At 52.3% G+C, this 14144-nt stretch overlaps 1 protein-coding gene across 3 annotated transcripts in view; it reads right to left on the reverse strand.

Annotated features, from left to right (window-relative positions):
- ABCC3 (ATP binding cassette subfamily C member 3) overlaps positions 1–14144 on the reverse strand; it is a 57120-nt gene that overhangs the window by 4948 nt on the left and 38028 nt on the right. For 2 of the 3 annotated variants that reach the window (XM_008011502.3, XM_008011501.3), the window contains 12 exons: positions 13191–13358; positions 12678–12864; positions 11001–11115; positions 10702–10846; positions 10387–10594; positions 9889–10199; positions 8395–8594; positions 8119–8245; positions 6511–6612; positions 2617–2763; positions 2266–2424; positions 1506–1672 (listed from right to left, as the gene is read on the reverse strand). In XM_008011502.3, the coding sequence (XP_008009693.3) occupies positions 1506–1672; positions 2266–2424; positions 2617–2763; positions 6511–6612; positions 8119–8245; positions 8395–8594; positions 9889–10199; positions 10387–10594; positions 10702–10846; positions 11001–11115; positions 12678–12864; positions 13191–13358 (2036 nt within the window). Of the gene's footprint in view, positions 1–1505; positions 1673–2265; positions 2425–2616; positions 2764–4158; positions 4366–6510; positions 6613–8118; positions 8246–8394; positions 8595–9888; positions 10200–10386; positions 10595–10701; positions 10847–11000; positions 11116–12677; positions 12865–13190; positions 13359–14144 lie in introns of those variants that run through there. The other variant, XR_005238739.2, reaches the window with a different exon arrangement.

The following is a 14144-nucleotide window of genomic DNA, read 5'->3' on the forward strand; positions in this document are numbered from 1 at the left end:
GCTGCGGGGAAATAATTTCAAACTGTGGAGCCTCGTTTCTGGCCCACAGGACCACGGTAAATATTAAAGGAGAAAATGGAGGCCAGAGTGCTTTCAATATTGTTAAGTGCTGGGCAAATGTAAAGTTTTGTTTATTTTTTTCTTGAGACCAAGTCTTGCTCAGTCGCCTAGACTAGAGTGCAGTGGCAAGATCTTGGCTCACTGCAACCTTTGCCTCCAAGGTTCAAGCGATTCTCCTGCCTCGGCGTCTCAAATAGCTGGTGCCCACCACCACACCTAGCTAATTTCTGTGTGTTTAGTAGAGACAGGGTTTCACCATGTTGGCCAGGCTGGTCTTGAACCCCTGTCCTCAAGTGATCCGCTGGCCTTGGCCTCCCACAGTGCTGGGATTAGAGGCATGAGCCACCGTGCCCGGCCTTGTTTTAGTTTTTGAGGTCTAGGAAGGCTGCATGAGTATGGACTGAATATAAAAATGAAAATAGGGAGGAGGAGGAGGAGAAGAGGGAGGGAAGGGAGGAGGGGAAGAGCTGACATTTCACAGGAGCGCATCCAAGCGAAGCGCTTTTCCTGTCATCGCACTGACCCTAACACTGCTCTGTCCAGATGGTAGCCACTGGCCCCATGTGGCTATTAGCACTTGAAATGTGACTAGTCCAAACTGAGACATTCTGTAAATGTGAAATACACACTGGATTTCAAACTTGTACGAAAAAAACGCAAAATATTTCTAATACTTTTATATTAATAATGTATTGAAATAATATTTTAGATATACTGGGCTAAATAAAATATAGTATTATAGTTTATTTCACTTGTTTGTCCTTTTTAAAAAGTGTGGCTATGAGAAAAAAACATTAGTTACGTATGCATGGCTTGCATTGTTTTTATTGGGCAGCATAATGCAGAGGTATGGACTGTTATTAGCTGCCTTTTAGAGTGAAAGAAAAGCAGGCACAGAGAGGTTAAGCAACTTGCCTCAAATCACACAGCTAGCACAGGTATAGGTATCTCCAACCTTTAGACTCAGTAAGAGGTGACTACTGGCCCCTCCAATGCATAGCCCAGTGGCTGAGGACATAAAATCTGGGGCTGTAAGAAAGCTCTGGAGGGAAAAGGGCTTCCTCTCACCTGCTCCATGGGTTCCATCCAGAACCATGCTCCCCAGCCCAAGCACAGCCTCGACAACCTCACTGAGCTGGTTCTCTCAGAGCTGGTTCAAATCCCAGACCTGCCTTCTCCCAGCTGTGCAACTTAGGTTTACCATCTCTGAGCCTCAGCTTCCTGATCGGTGAAGTGGGATCACGGACCACCGCTGGGGCTTGTGTGAGGAGTCGGCGGGACAATACACCGTGCCGGGCACACAGAATATGCTCAATACAAAAGGACAGCCCTGTGCACATCCTGGCTGGCCTCATCTCTGTGTCATTGGTGTCAGGTTTCCCAGCACCCGCCAGGGTTCCCCGGGGAGGGCTGCAGTTCCTGACCTCTCCACTGCCAGCGTTTACCTGAGATTCTCCCCGCCCTCAGAGCACTGGAAGTCCAGGCCCGCCGGCTGGGAGCTCACAAACGTGTGCAGGTGGGACAGCTCCAAGGCCTGCCAAATGTCTTCCTCTGAGTATCTGCCAAAGGGGTCCAGGTTCATGCGCAGGGTCCCCGAGAACAGGATGGGGTCCTGGGGATACAACGTGGCCTCAGAGGCAGGCAGCTTAGGCACTATAAGGAGCCATGGGCCCCAGGTCCAGGGAGGAAGAGAAGGATTAAGGTGGCAGCACTCCTACTCTGTCCCCAGCTCCCCAGAGGAGACAATGGCCAAAGAGATAGAACATTGCCTGTGGGGGAGTGATAAACCTCAGCTTTGCCAGTCACGAAGACCTCTGCTGAGGCGGGAACCAGAGCCACTAATCTGACTCCAGAGTGTCCACTCGGCATAAAAAATATACCCCAGAGGAGACAGACAAAGTGAAATGTAATTAGACCTGGTAAAGAGACCGGGACAGAGTCTCAGGGGATGGGGTTCTTGGAGGGGTCCTTCCCCATGTGCTGGCCCAGGAGGTCAAAGGACAGGGCCTGACTGGGCAGAGCAACTCTGAGCTTTCCAGATCTGGGGGTGGCTCACTGGTGGCTCTGCTCTGTGCTGTCTGTCCCTCCCCACCTGCTGAAGCCTCTGATACTGGGGTCCCAGTCTCCATCCTCAAGCTACAGAACAGGGTGGGGCCTGCCTCCAGGGCCGTTGGTGAGTGTGGCCAGTCCATGCCAGACTCCTACCTGCGGGATGATGGTCAGCTGAGAGCGCAGGTCATGGAGGCCGATGTCTGCCACATTGAGGCCGTCGATGAGGATTTCACCCTTTGCCGCCTCCAGGATTCGGAACAGGCAGAGGGTCATGGAGGACTTGCCAGCCCCAGTGCGGCCCACAATCCCCACCTGGACGGGGAAGGAAAAGGGCTCTCAGGGGGAAGCTGAGAGGTCACAGGCGCATCTCCAGGACTCCCCTGGAGGTCGAACAAACATCTGACTGGAGCACTTGCTCTCTCAAAAGACCCAAGCTCCCCACAAGGGCTGTGGCCGTGTCCACAGGCATGAACACACGTGCAGGTCCACCCATCACACGCGTACCTTCTCGCCACCGTGCACATGCAGACTCAGGTCTCTCAGCACCAGATCTAGGCCCGGCCGGTAGCGCACAGAATAATTCCGGAACTCCACCTCCCCACGTGGGGGCCAACCTTTGGGAGGGCGGCTGCCTTCCACCACCCAGGGTGCCTGGCAGGAGGGGCAGATGGGGTTGCATTAGCTCCTGCCCAGTGCAGCCCTCTCTCACCTTTCAGTCTCTCTCCCCCAAGACCCCTCAATCCTCCCCCACTATGGTCCCTGGGAGGGTCCTTGGCACCCCTATAGCTCAGCCTTGTGTTCAATGACCCCTTTATCCCTCTAACTTTATTCTCCACAAATCTACTCCAACACTCCCCTGTCCTTCCCCTCCCAGTCTCCCTGCTTGCCTGTGTTCCTTTTTTAATTTTTGAGAGACAGGGTCTCAATCATGGTTCATTGCAGCCTTGAACTCCTGGGTTCCAGTGATTCTCCTCCCTCAGCCTCCCTAGTAGCTAGGACTACAACAGGCACATGCCACCATGCCTGGCTAACTGGTTTTGTTCTGTGACAAGTCCTTATTCTGTCACTCAGGCTGGAGTGCAGTGGTGCGATCACAGCTCACTGCAACCTTGACTTCCTGGGCTCAAGCCATCCTCCTGCCTCAGCCTCCTGAGTAGCTAGGACTACAGGCCTGTGTCAGCATACCTGGCTAATGTTTTAAAGAGAAACGCTGAAGAGACTGCGTCTTGCTGTGTTGACCAGACTGGTCTCGAACTCCTAGCCTCCAGGGATCCTCTTGCCTAGGAGGATTCCCAAAGTCCTGGGAATACAGGTGTGAGCCACTGTGCCACACCTTATATTCCTTGAAGTGCCCTCCCTGCCTGCCCTAACTCCCCGTCTTATTACCTTTACCCATTCATTGTTACTGGGTGGCAGCCCAGTGCCAGGCAGTGGGGATACAATGGTATCCCCATTGAAAGAGTCCTCACCCTCATGAGACTTACGTTCTAGTAGAGGGAGGCATATAAATCAATAAACAGATAAGCAAATCTATACAATGTAAGAAGTGATGAGTGCTAGGGGTCAAGAAGTGCTTAGTGTTGCTGCTTTATCCAAGGTGGTCAGGGAAGGCTTCCTGGAGGAGGCAAAGACTTTAGTAAAGACCTGAAGGAGGTGAGGGAAGAAGCCAAGTGGATATCAGGAGGGAGGGCATGCCGGGCAGAGGAAACAGCAGGCATAAATGGCTCTAGGTGTGTTCTGGAGCACAGCAGCAAAGGTGAGAGGTAAGAGGCTGAGGCAGTGGTGGCCCCATCATGTAGGGCCTTGCAGGCCATTGTAAGCACTATGTTTCTTTTTTTTTTTTTTTTTTTTTTTAACTCTGATTAAGATGCAAAGCCATTAGAGGGCTGTACACAGAGAATGACGTGATCTGATTTTTTTTTTTTTTTTTTTTTTTTTAAATCTCTTGGCTGCTACAAGCAGAATAGACTAGCAGGGCATAAGATGATGGTGGCTTTGAGATAGGACTGGCTACATAACTTGGGAGGCCCAGTGCAAAATGAAAACCTGAGGCTTCTTGTTGAAGAATGATGGAGAATGTCAAGGCGCTGACGGCAGAGCATTACTCTAAACACGCAGCTCTTCTGGGAGTGGAGACCCTGCGACTGCTCAGGCTATGTTCCCGTGGAGCCAGCCCTGCTTCGAGGCAGGTTCTCCTCGTGGCAGAGGTGAAAAAGCAGAGCAGCAGGCGCAGACTGGTCTCGCGAGAAGGCACTGGAGAAGAGAATGGACCATGGGGTGGAGGGCAGACATGTATAGGATACAGAGACAGGAGCACGGGTATCCACGCAGTAACGGGGCTGCTAGACATGAAGCGGGGGAACTGGAAGCTCCCAGAGAGTGAGGGGTGAAGGGCTGGAGGGTGACGCCTGGGGAAGCCAGGCTGGGGTCAGGCAGGCGGACTGGCAGGTGCAATGCAGGCCACAGAATCCACAAGGACTCCAAGAAGAAGGGAGAGGTCATTTTATTGGGACGTTGCTAAGAGGTTGAATTAGATGAGAACAGAAAAGCGTTCCCTGGATTTGGAACCAGGAAGGTCACTGGAGGAGCTGTCTCTGTGGAGCGAGGGCCAGAAAGAGGACTGCAGGAGGTAGATGAGATCAAGGCTGATGAGGAAGTGGATGGAGCTTGTGGAGACCATACTTTAAACCATGCTTCACGACAGAGGAGAACAGAGAAATGGGGCAGTGGAGTGCAGGGGGGAGGGTTTGTGTGTGTGCCTGGAATGGAAGATGCGATGGAATATTTTTGTATGTGGATGGGAAGCGTCCAACAGAGGGAGCAAGAATGACGGGAGATGGAGGGTGGGACTGAGGAAGCCAGGTCCTTAAGCAGCCATGGGAAGAAATGGAGGGGCTGGACTTTGAAACAGAAAGGGATGATTCCTGCTAAAAGTGAAAAGACGACGACAGTGAAGGAGACACAGGCGGGTTTAAAGACCGAGCGGCAGGAAGGTTGAGGGAGTTTACATCTTAGAACCTACTTTTTCATGGAGGTGTCAGGAAAGGTCGACGGCTGAGCAGGAAGGAGATGTGGGGTTTGAGGACAGAGATTATTCAAAAGATGTCTTTCTGAACGTGAGAACACGGGCTTGGGGAAGCAAAGTAGGAACGTGCAGCTGTGGCGTGTGGTTATACACTTGTCAACTCAGTGATTTTTCTCCTGCAAGGTTTGTTGTTGTTTTTTTTTTGTTTAGACAGAGTCTCACTCTTGTCATCCAGGCTGGGGTATAGTGGCGCAATCTTGGCTCACTGCAACCTCCACCGCCTGGGTTCAAGTGATTCTCCTGCCTCAGACTCCCAAGTAGCTGGGAATACAGGCATGCACCACCACGTCTGGCTATTTTTTTGTATTTTTAGTAGAGATGGGGTTTCACCATGTTGGCCAGTCTGGTTTTGACCTCCTGACCTCAAATGATCCATGCGCCTTGGCCTCCCCAAGTGCTGGGATTACAGGCATGAGCCACTGCACCTGGTCTCCTGCAAGGTTTTAAGTGCTCGGTGCAGGCATGAAGAAGGCAGATTGGTGGGCTCAGCGGGGGTGGGGTTTTGGAGGTGAGTATAACTGAGAGAGAAGGGTGAGGCAGGTGAGAGCGTTTGTGTTGGTGGAGCATAGACTCTAGGCTGGCCGGGGAGGGAGGTGAAGGCAGAGAAGCTGATGGACAGAGACACAAAGGGGGGTCATGGGATTGGGGATCCCAGTGAAGGCAGACTGCTGTGACAGAGGGGGACTTGGAACATGAGAACAAGGAGGGATAGGAGCATGGGCCAAAGTTGGGATACTTGACACTGATGCTGCAGCTTCTGGGCATGAAGACGTGTGAGGTGTGACCATGAGAGGGGGCAGTGGAGAAAAGTCTAGAACCCCTAGTAAGGGACAACTCCTTTTCCCCAACAAAGGGCATGCTGCCCCACCTCCACTTTGCTCAGGCTGGTCTCTTTGGCTGGAATGCTCACCTTCCCACTGCCCACCCCACCATCTTACCTAGTCTATCAAGTCATGTCCATCCTTTTCATCTAAGCTCATCTGTCCTGGTCACCCCAGCTGAAGGATCTCCCTCATCTGCCCACTCCGGGTGCACCATACCAGAACTCTGGTCATCCATTGCAAAGCCCTGCAATAGGTCTTACCCCTCCCACCAAATCAGAATCACCTGAGGGCAAACACCGTCTTGCTCAACTCTGATCTCTCTGCACCTCCTAGCATAGAGCGGTGGTTGATGCTCAGTAAGGAGTGAATGGATAAATGAATGAAGAGCCGCATACACAGCTGGCCCTGAGGTTTAGGGAGGGAGGGCCACCAAGCTTTCTTCCCCAGCTACTTCAATTCCCCCTGTCCCAGGCTCATCCCAGTACCCACCTCTGTCTCTGTCTTGGAGTACTCCTTGACCCTCTCCACAGCCACGATGTTAGACTCCAAATCTGACATCATTCGTATCATCCAATTCAGAGCAAATGTCACCTGGCCAAAGGGACCGGGTTATAGGTGTGGCGATCTTCCCTCCCCACCACAATGGCTTTGGGAGGAGTTCAGACTCCTGGATCATGTGCCCATCAATGGGATCCTAGCCCATGGATGACAGTGCAGAATTAACCAAGGACCGCCTCGTCTGCTGTTTCTCAAACTTTAATATGTATAAGACTTCCCAGAGAATCTTGTTAAAATGCAACGCCGGATTCCGTAGTCTGAGGTGGGACTTGGGACCTGAGATTCTTCATTTCTAACAAGCTCCCAGAGAACGCTGATGCAACTGGCCCATGGGCCACACTTTGCGTACCAAGGAGTCTTGATCAAAATGCAGAGTCCTGAGCCCCATCCTAGGTCTACTGAATCAAAATGTACATTTTAACAAGTTGATTCATATGCACACTGACGCTTGTGAAAACTGACCTTTCTGGATTGCTTTTTGTTTGCCAGCGCATTCAAGATTTGAGCCACCTGAGGTATTAACAATGTGATCTGCTTTGCAAAAATTCCATTTGCATTTAGGTGACTCTTTGACAGTACAAGCTGGCATCAGGATGACCTGCCTGACCTGCAACCCAGGCTTCAGTCACCTCGTCTGTGTACTTTCTCTGCAAGCATGTGAATGTGAGGGGTATGCCAGCCCTACACTGTCCTGATCTGTCACATGAGCCTACAACTTGCCCAGAGACAAGACAAATTCTGTTTGTCCTTTGGGGCTAAGCTCCAAGATCATTTCTACAACACCCCAAAGCAGGAAAACTCCTCTGCACTTTTTTTTGTTTTTTCTCTTGAAATAGAGTCTCGCTCTGTCACCCAGGCTGGAGTACAGTGGCATAATCTTGGCTTACTGCAACCTCTGCCTCCCAGGTTCAAGCGATTCTCCTGCCTCAGCCTACCGAGTCGCTAGGATTACAGATGCCTACCACCATGGCTGGCTAATTTTTGTATTTAGGTAAAGATGAGGTTTCACCATGTTGGCCAGGCTGGTCTGGAACTCCTGGCCTCAGGTGATCCACCCATCTCAGCCTCCCAAAATGCTGGGATTACAGGTGTGAGTCACTGCGGCCAGTACCCGTTCTGGGCTTTTAAAACATTTTGTTTCTCCAGCCACAAAGACCTGCTTAGCCTGAAGCACAATGGCCTGCTGATGGGGGTCTCTCCAGCTGGAGTATGAGGTGTCAGGCAAGGTCGACGGCTGAGCAGGAGGGAGATGTGGGGTTTGAGGACACAGATTATTCAAAAGAATTATTTCTGAATGTGAGAACATGGGCTTCTTGGGGAAGGAAAGTAGGAACATCCAGCTGTTGTGTGTGGTTATAAACTTGTCAACTCAGTGATTTTTTTTCTTTCTTCTTTTTTTTTTTCTCACACAGTCCCTGAGAGCAGACCCTGTGGCTGGTGCCCATACTGAGCAGGGAGGGGCACTCGGGAGATGCCTGGAACACCTGTGTGGTATCTGTCCCACTGGTGGCCCTGCCATGGGGTCCAGGTCATTCATACCTGCAAGGAGTAGGACACGGAAAGGCCCACCAGCCCGGGGTTCAGGCTGCTCCTCCCAATGACAGCAAATAGTGCAGCAAAGAGCACCACACAGTTCCCCACAAACTCCACTCCGACGCTCAGCCACCTGTGAGGGATCAGATGAAGAGGAAATGGGGTACGGGCAGGGAGGGGCCAGTTTTCTGCTTAGAGGAAAGGAGGGAGAAGGACGCTGAACACCAGAGAGCCTGCTGGGAATTCCTGGAGGAGCAGGGAGTGAGGGAGGCGGCTTCTGACCGGTTGGAGATGATGTAGGGGTAGCAGCTTTTCTGGTTGGCATCCACCTTAGTATCACTGATGGCCTCAAAGTCCCGGCTGCGGTTGTAGGCCCGGATGACACTGGCACCAGTCACTGTCTCCGAAAAGTGGGAGTAGATAGGTGAGCGGCTGACTGATTCCAGCCGCTTCAGTTGCCGTGATGTGGCTACATAGAAGCGCTGATGGAGGGAGAAGGAGTCTGGGGTCAGGGCCATGGAATCCCCAACTCAGTCCTGCCTGTCTCTGAACTCATCCATTTTCAGATGAGTCCTCCCAGCCAGCCTCATACCCACCACGAGACATCACTGTCTTCCCCCACTTCCAAGGACCCAAGACTTGCAGCCTTGATGTGTCATTCACTCCTTCCCTCTGACCGTCTCTGCTTCAACCCCACAACAACACTGCTCTGCCTCCAGTTTCCATCCTGTCCTCCGTGGCCTATAGTCCTGTATATCCAGGACTATACAGGATGTCTATCTGATGCTCCCCTAGCCCAGCACAGAGCACAGCCTACAGCATGGTCACTGTACCCAGGTGTTGAGCATCTGTCCCCGGGAACTGACTAATTCATTACAGAACAGGAGTTCGGTGTCTGCAAAGGCCTTTTACAGTAGCTGTATCACCTCATCTATGTTAAACACATGCATACACGTATGTTTAGATATGTGTAAAAGGAAGGAAAGGATAACGTGTCCCAAACTGTTGACAATGTTTCATCAAAAAAAACAGCCAACAGGAAGGCCAGGCGTGGTGGCTCCCACCTGTAATCCCAACACTTCACGAGGCTGAGGCAGGCGGATTCACTTGAGGTCAGGAGTTCAAGACTAGCCTGGCCAACATAAAAAAACTCCATCTCTACTAAAACTACAAAAATTTGGGGCCGGGCGCGGTGGCTCAAGCCTGTAATCCCAGCACTTTGGGAGGCCGAAATGGGTGGATCACGAGGTCAGGAGATCAAGACCATCCTGGCTAACACGGTGAAACCCCGTCTCTACTAAAAAATACAAAAAACTAGCCGGGCGAGGTGGCAGGCGCCTGTAGTCCCAGCTACTCCGGAGGCTGAGGCAGGAGAATGGTGTGAACCCGGGAGGCGGAGCTTGCAGTGAGCTGAGATCCGGCCACTGCACTCCAGCCTGGGCGACAGAGTGAGACTCCGTCTCAAAAAAAAAAAAAAAAAAAAAAGGCCAACAGGAAAGTCCTAGTGCCAGCTACAATGTATAACTATTTCATTTTATTCTCTTACCGACTCCATGAGGAAGGTCTATGAGTCATTCTATTTTACAGGTGAGGCAAATGAGTTTCAAAGAGGTTAAGTAATGGCTCCCCTAACATAAATGTTAAGCAATGACTGCCCCTAACAAAACCCTGTAATGCTGGTGGCCTGAAGCGTCCCAACCCTGTTGCCCCCGCCCATGTGGATGCCCCGCCCCACACCAGCACCACACCCACACTGGAATCACGCCCACCCCACACCTGCACCAAAGTGTAGAGCACAGCCAAGGGCAGGATGACCACAGTAAAGAGCGGCGTGCTGGCCACGATGACCACAAGAGTGGAGATGGCATTGAAGAAGGAATTGAGCAGCATGAGGATGACAGGGGCCAGAAGTTCATCAATGATGTAGATGTCCTTGGAGAAGCGGTTCAGGATGCGGCCTGAGGGTGTGGTGTCAAAGAAGGACTGTGGCGAGCGTATCTTGTTGTGCAGCAGTGCCTGGTGCAACACACGGGCAGCCTGGATGCCACCCGCTGCCATGGCCATGGCTGACAGCATCACTAGGAGCCCTGTTGGAGAAGGCAGAGGGCACTGGCTCACCTGGACTATTGAGCGGGCACGAAGGGGTAGAATCAGAGACATGGGTTGACCAGAGTGGGTTAGGGGGGCTTGGATGCAAGGGCATGGTTTGGGGCACCTGGCAGCCCGGAGAAGAAGGGATATTGGAGCCCCTTCTGGACACCCCCGCAGGCTCACCTTGCAGAATTCCTAAGGCGGCATAGACACCCAGCCTCAGGGAAGTGTTGTTCTGTCTATTGTCCACCGTGGCATCATTCGTCCAGGCACTGAGCCACACATTGGCTCCAATGGCAGCCGCACTTTGGCCCACATACAGGAAACAAATGGCCAGTGTGGTACAGAGCCCCACAGCCTTGGCATAATCCCGGAACACACTCAGCTCCACCTATAGGGAGCAGCCATGGCAGTCAGGGACAGGAGACTCCATAAACCCTGGGGCTGCTGGGGCCTGCCTGTCCATCCCCTCCAGCCCCTCTTGCCCCACCGACTCACAGTGCCAATCTCTGCTTTCTCCTTCTGGGTCAGTACCCCATCTGCCTTCGCCTCTGTCACCCGCACCTTCTCTGATGGACCCAGGCGCCTCCGGGGTGCAGGCTGACCCTGTCCCTCCCCATCCGATGACAGGGCACTCAGCTGTCTGTGGAGGCAGCTGGTCAGGCCCAGGGAGGGGGCCTCAGGCACCCCCCAGGACAGAGGCTGGGAGTGTCAGGGAGAAACCTGTACCCCACCTGGCAGGGCTTGGGGAGCCCTGATACAGCCTCCTGGAGGGCTGGGGGCTCTCAGGAGCTCACCTCATAAACTGCTTCTGGACCGCATAGGTGACTGGATCACTGTCTGTCAGATCCGTGTGGTTGCTGAGTGTGTCTTCAATCAGCAGTGCCTCATTATCCTCTGCACCTTCCAGCGCTGCAGTGGGGTTGGAGGAAGGAGAGAGTTCAGCTAGTTCTCCCTGCAAGCCCCTGGCATCTCCCATTCCCCACTCTAATGAAAGGGGCTCAATGGACAAGCATGAAAATAAAATGAGGGGGATTGAAAGGGCAACAAGAAAGACTTGGGTTAGGCAACAAGAAAAACTTTTCTTCACAAATTATGGAGGAAGGGACTCAAATACAAGGGTTAGGAATTTGGGCTCTGGAGTCAGACTGGCTGAGCTTAAAACCCACGTCCTTGGCTGGGTGTAGTGGTTCACGCCTCTAATCCCAGCACTTGGGGAGGCTGAGGCAGGCAGCTCACGAGGTCAGGAGATTGAGACCAGCCTGGCCAACATGGTGAAACCGCGTCTCTACTAAAATTACAAAAATTAGCCGGGTGTGGTGGCGGGTGCCTGTAATCCCAACTACTTAGGAAGCTGAGGCAGGAGAATGGCGTGAACCCAGGAGGTGAAGGTTGCAGTAAACCAAGATAGCACCACTGCACTCCAGCCTGGGCAACAGAGTGGGAAAAAAAAAAAAAAAGGAAAAACAGAAAAAAATCTGCATGACTGTAGGCTGTAGGCTTAAAAGAAAATGTGTCTAGTGTGTGAGCAAGAGGCACAGCACTTGGTAAATGCTCAAGGCACGTTGGCTGTACATATACCCATGTGCAAGAAAGCCCAGGAAAGGTCTGTGAGCCAATCCAGAATTGGGGGCTGCGGAGCTAGGTCTGGGCAACAAGGAGCCAGGGGCATGGTGTGAGCTAGAGACTTCAACAAGCTCCATGAGGACTGTAATTTTTTTTGTTAGCTCACTGCTATATCTTAGTGTCTGGAACAGTGCCTGGATATAGTGATTGTCCAATAAATTTTGGTTGATAAATAAATGGCTGTGCCAAGCACTTGCATACTTGCCAAACTATTTATCCATGAAGCAGCCTTGCTATACAAGCTGGGCCTGGGCCCTCCTATGCTTTCAACAGATGGAAAACAGGCTCTGAGATCGGGCAAGGTGGCTCACACCTGTAATCCCAGCACTTTGAGAGGCCAAGGCGGGCAGATCACGAGGTCAAGAAATCAAGACCATCCTGGCCAACATGGTGAAACCCTGCCTTTATTAAAAATACAAAAATTAGCCAGGTGTGGTGGCGCATGCCTGTAGTCCCAGCTACTCGGGAGCCTGAGGCAGGAGAATCACTTGAACCTGGGAGGCAGAGGTTGCAGTGAGCCGAGATCGTGCCATTGCACTTCAGCCTGGGCGACAGAGTGAGACTCCGTCTCAAAAAAAAAAAAAAAAAAAACGAAAAAGAAAAAGAAAGAAAGAAAACAGGCTCTGAGACCAGGACTGAGGATCCAAGTTCCCACAGTTAGGGTGGAGGAGGCAGTGGGACTCGACTATGTCTAGTCTACTTTCCCTCTGGTGACTGTCACACACATGGCCCAAGTTTCCCAGAACCTGCCTGGCACGACACTAGGCCAGTCTAGACACACTCAGAGACCCCAGACAGAAGGGATGCTGGGAAGGCACAGGAATCAGAGAGCCCAGGACAGCAGATACCGATCCAGCTGTCCTCCAGGTGCTGGTCCTCATCAGGGGCGTAGTTGTGGAGAAAGTTGGCAAAGGAGCCATTGCGCTGCAGCAGGGCTGGGTAGGGGCCCATCTCAGACACCTGTCCATCGGCTAGCACGATGATGAAGTCTGTCTGGGGCAGGAAGCTAATGCCGTGCGTCACCAGCACTCGCGTCTGGGGAGAAGGCAGCAGGCTGTCACCCCTACCACCCTCGCACACACCCCCAGCACAGGCACGGAGTGAGTGTGAGGTGTGCCCATGTGCCAGGGAGCTTGGACAAGCACATGGGTGACTCACCCTGTGCTCGCCACAGGCTGCTGAGAACCTCGCAAGTGGGGGAGTTGTCCCCACAGGTTTCTTCTGATGCCCAACCCACATGCCCACTTCTCGCACCTCCCCCCGACACCTCCAGGTCGCATCCAAACCCCTCAGCGTCTCACCAGCTCTCTCTTCGGGCCTCAGATCTCACCTTAGTCCCCTTAGCCTCCAGCAGGCCTCACCTTGCCTGCCAGCACACCTTCTGGCCCGATGACGTGGTCAAAGATGTGCTTGGCCACATGAGAGTCCACCGCGGACAGTGGGTCATCCAGCAAGAAAATATCGGCATCACTGTACACAGCTCGAGCCAGACTGACCCGCTGCCGCTGGCCCCCAGACAGGTTAATGCCCTGGAGGGAGGCGGGGGGTGGGAAAAATGGGGTCAGACAGGCACAGGGAGACAATGGCTTGTGCACTATTATTTGGGATGGCAGATTTTTTTGTTTGTTGTTTGTTTTCTGAGATGGAGTCTCACTCTGTTGCCCAGGGTGGAGTGCAGTGGTGTGATCTCGGCTCACTGCAACCTCTGCCTCTTGAGTTTGAGCAATTCTTACGCCTCAGCCTCCCGAGTAGCTAGGATTGATTGCAGGACCACCATGCCTGGCTACTGACTAAAATGTTTTATTTTTTATAGAGACAGAATCTCCGTATGTTGCTCAGGCTAGCCTCGAGCTCCTGAGCTCAAGCAATCGGCCCACCTCAGCCTCCCAAAGTAAAGTGCTGGGATTACAGGTGTGAGCCACTGTGCCTGGCCAGAACAGCAGACTTCCGAATCTGTATTTCACATGGGGCCTAGTCTGTCCCTGCAATGTGTGAGGGACAGAGGTAAAGGGTAAGTCCTCCTGGGGTAGGTGAGGCCATTCTGCTCCATTGGTCACCATCCTGACCAGCTTGGTGTTCTGCCCAACCCATCTATGGATGAATGGACACACAAATGTGTGTGTGTGTGTGTGTGTGTGTGTATACACACACACATATATATATATAATGAAATATCATTCAGTCTTACTTGGAGAGAAACTCTGACACATGCTACAACATGTCTATGCCTTGAGGACATTATGCTAAGTGAAATAAGCCCGTCACCAAAAGACAAATGCTGGATGATTCCACTTACGTGAAGTACCTAGGTGATA

Source organism: Chlorocebus sabaeus, chromosome 16 (genome assembly GCF_047675955.1).
Source record: "Chlorocebus sabaeus isolate Y175 chromosome 16, mChlSab1.0.hap1, whole genome shotgun sequence".
NCBI lineage: Eukaryota > Metazoa > Chordata > Mammalia > Primates > Cercopithecidae > Chlorocebus > Chlorocebus sabaeus.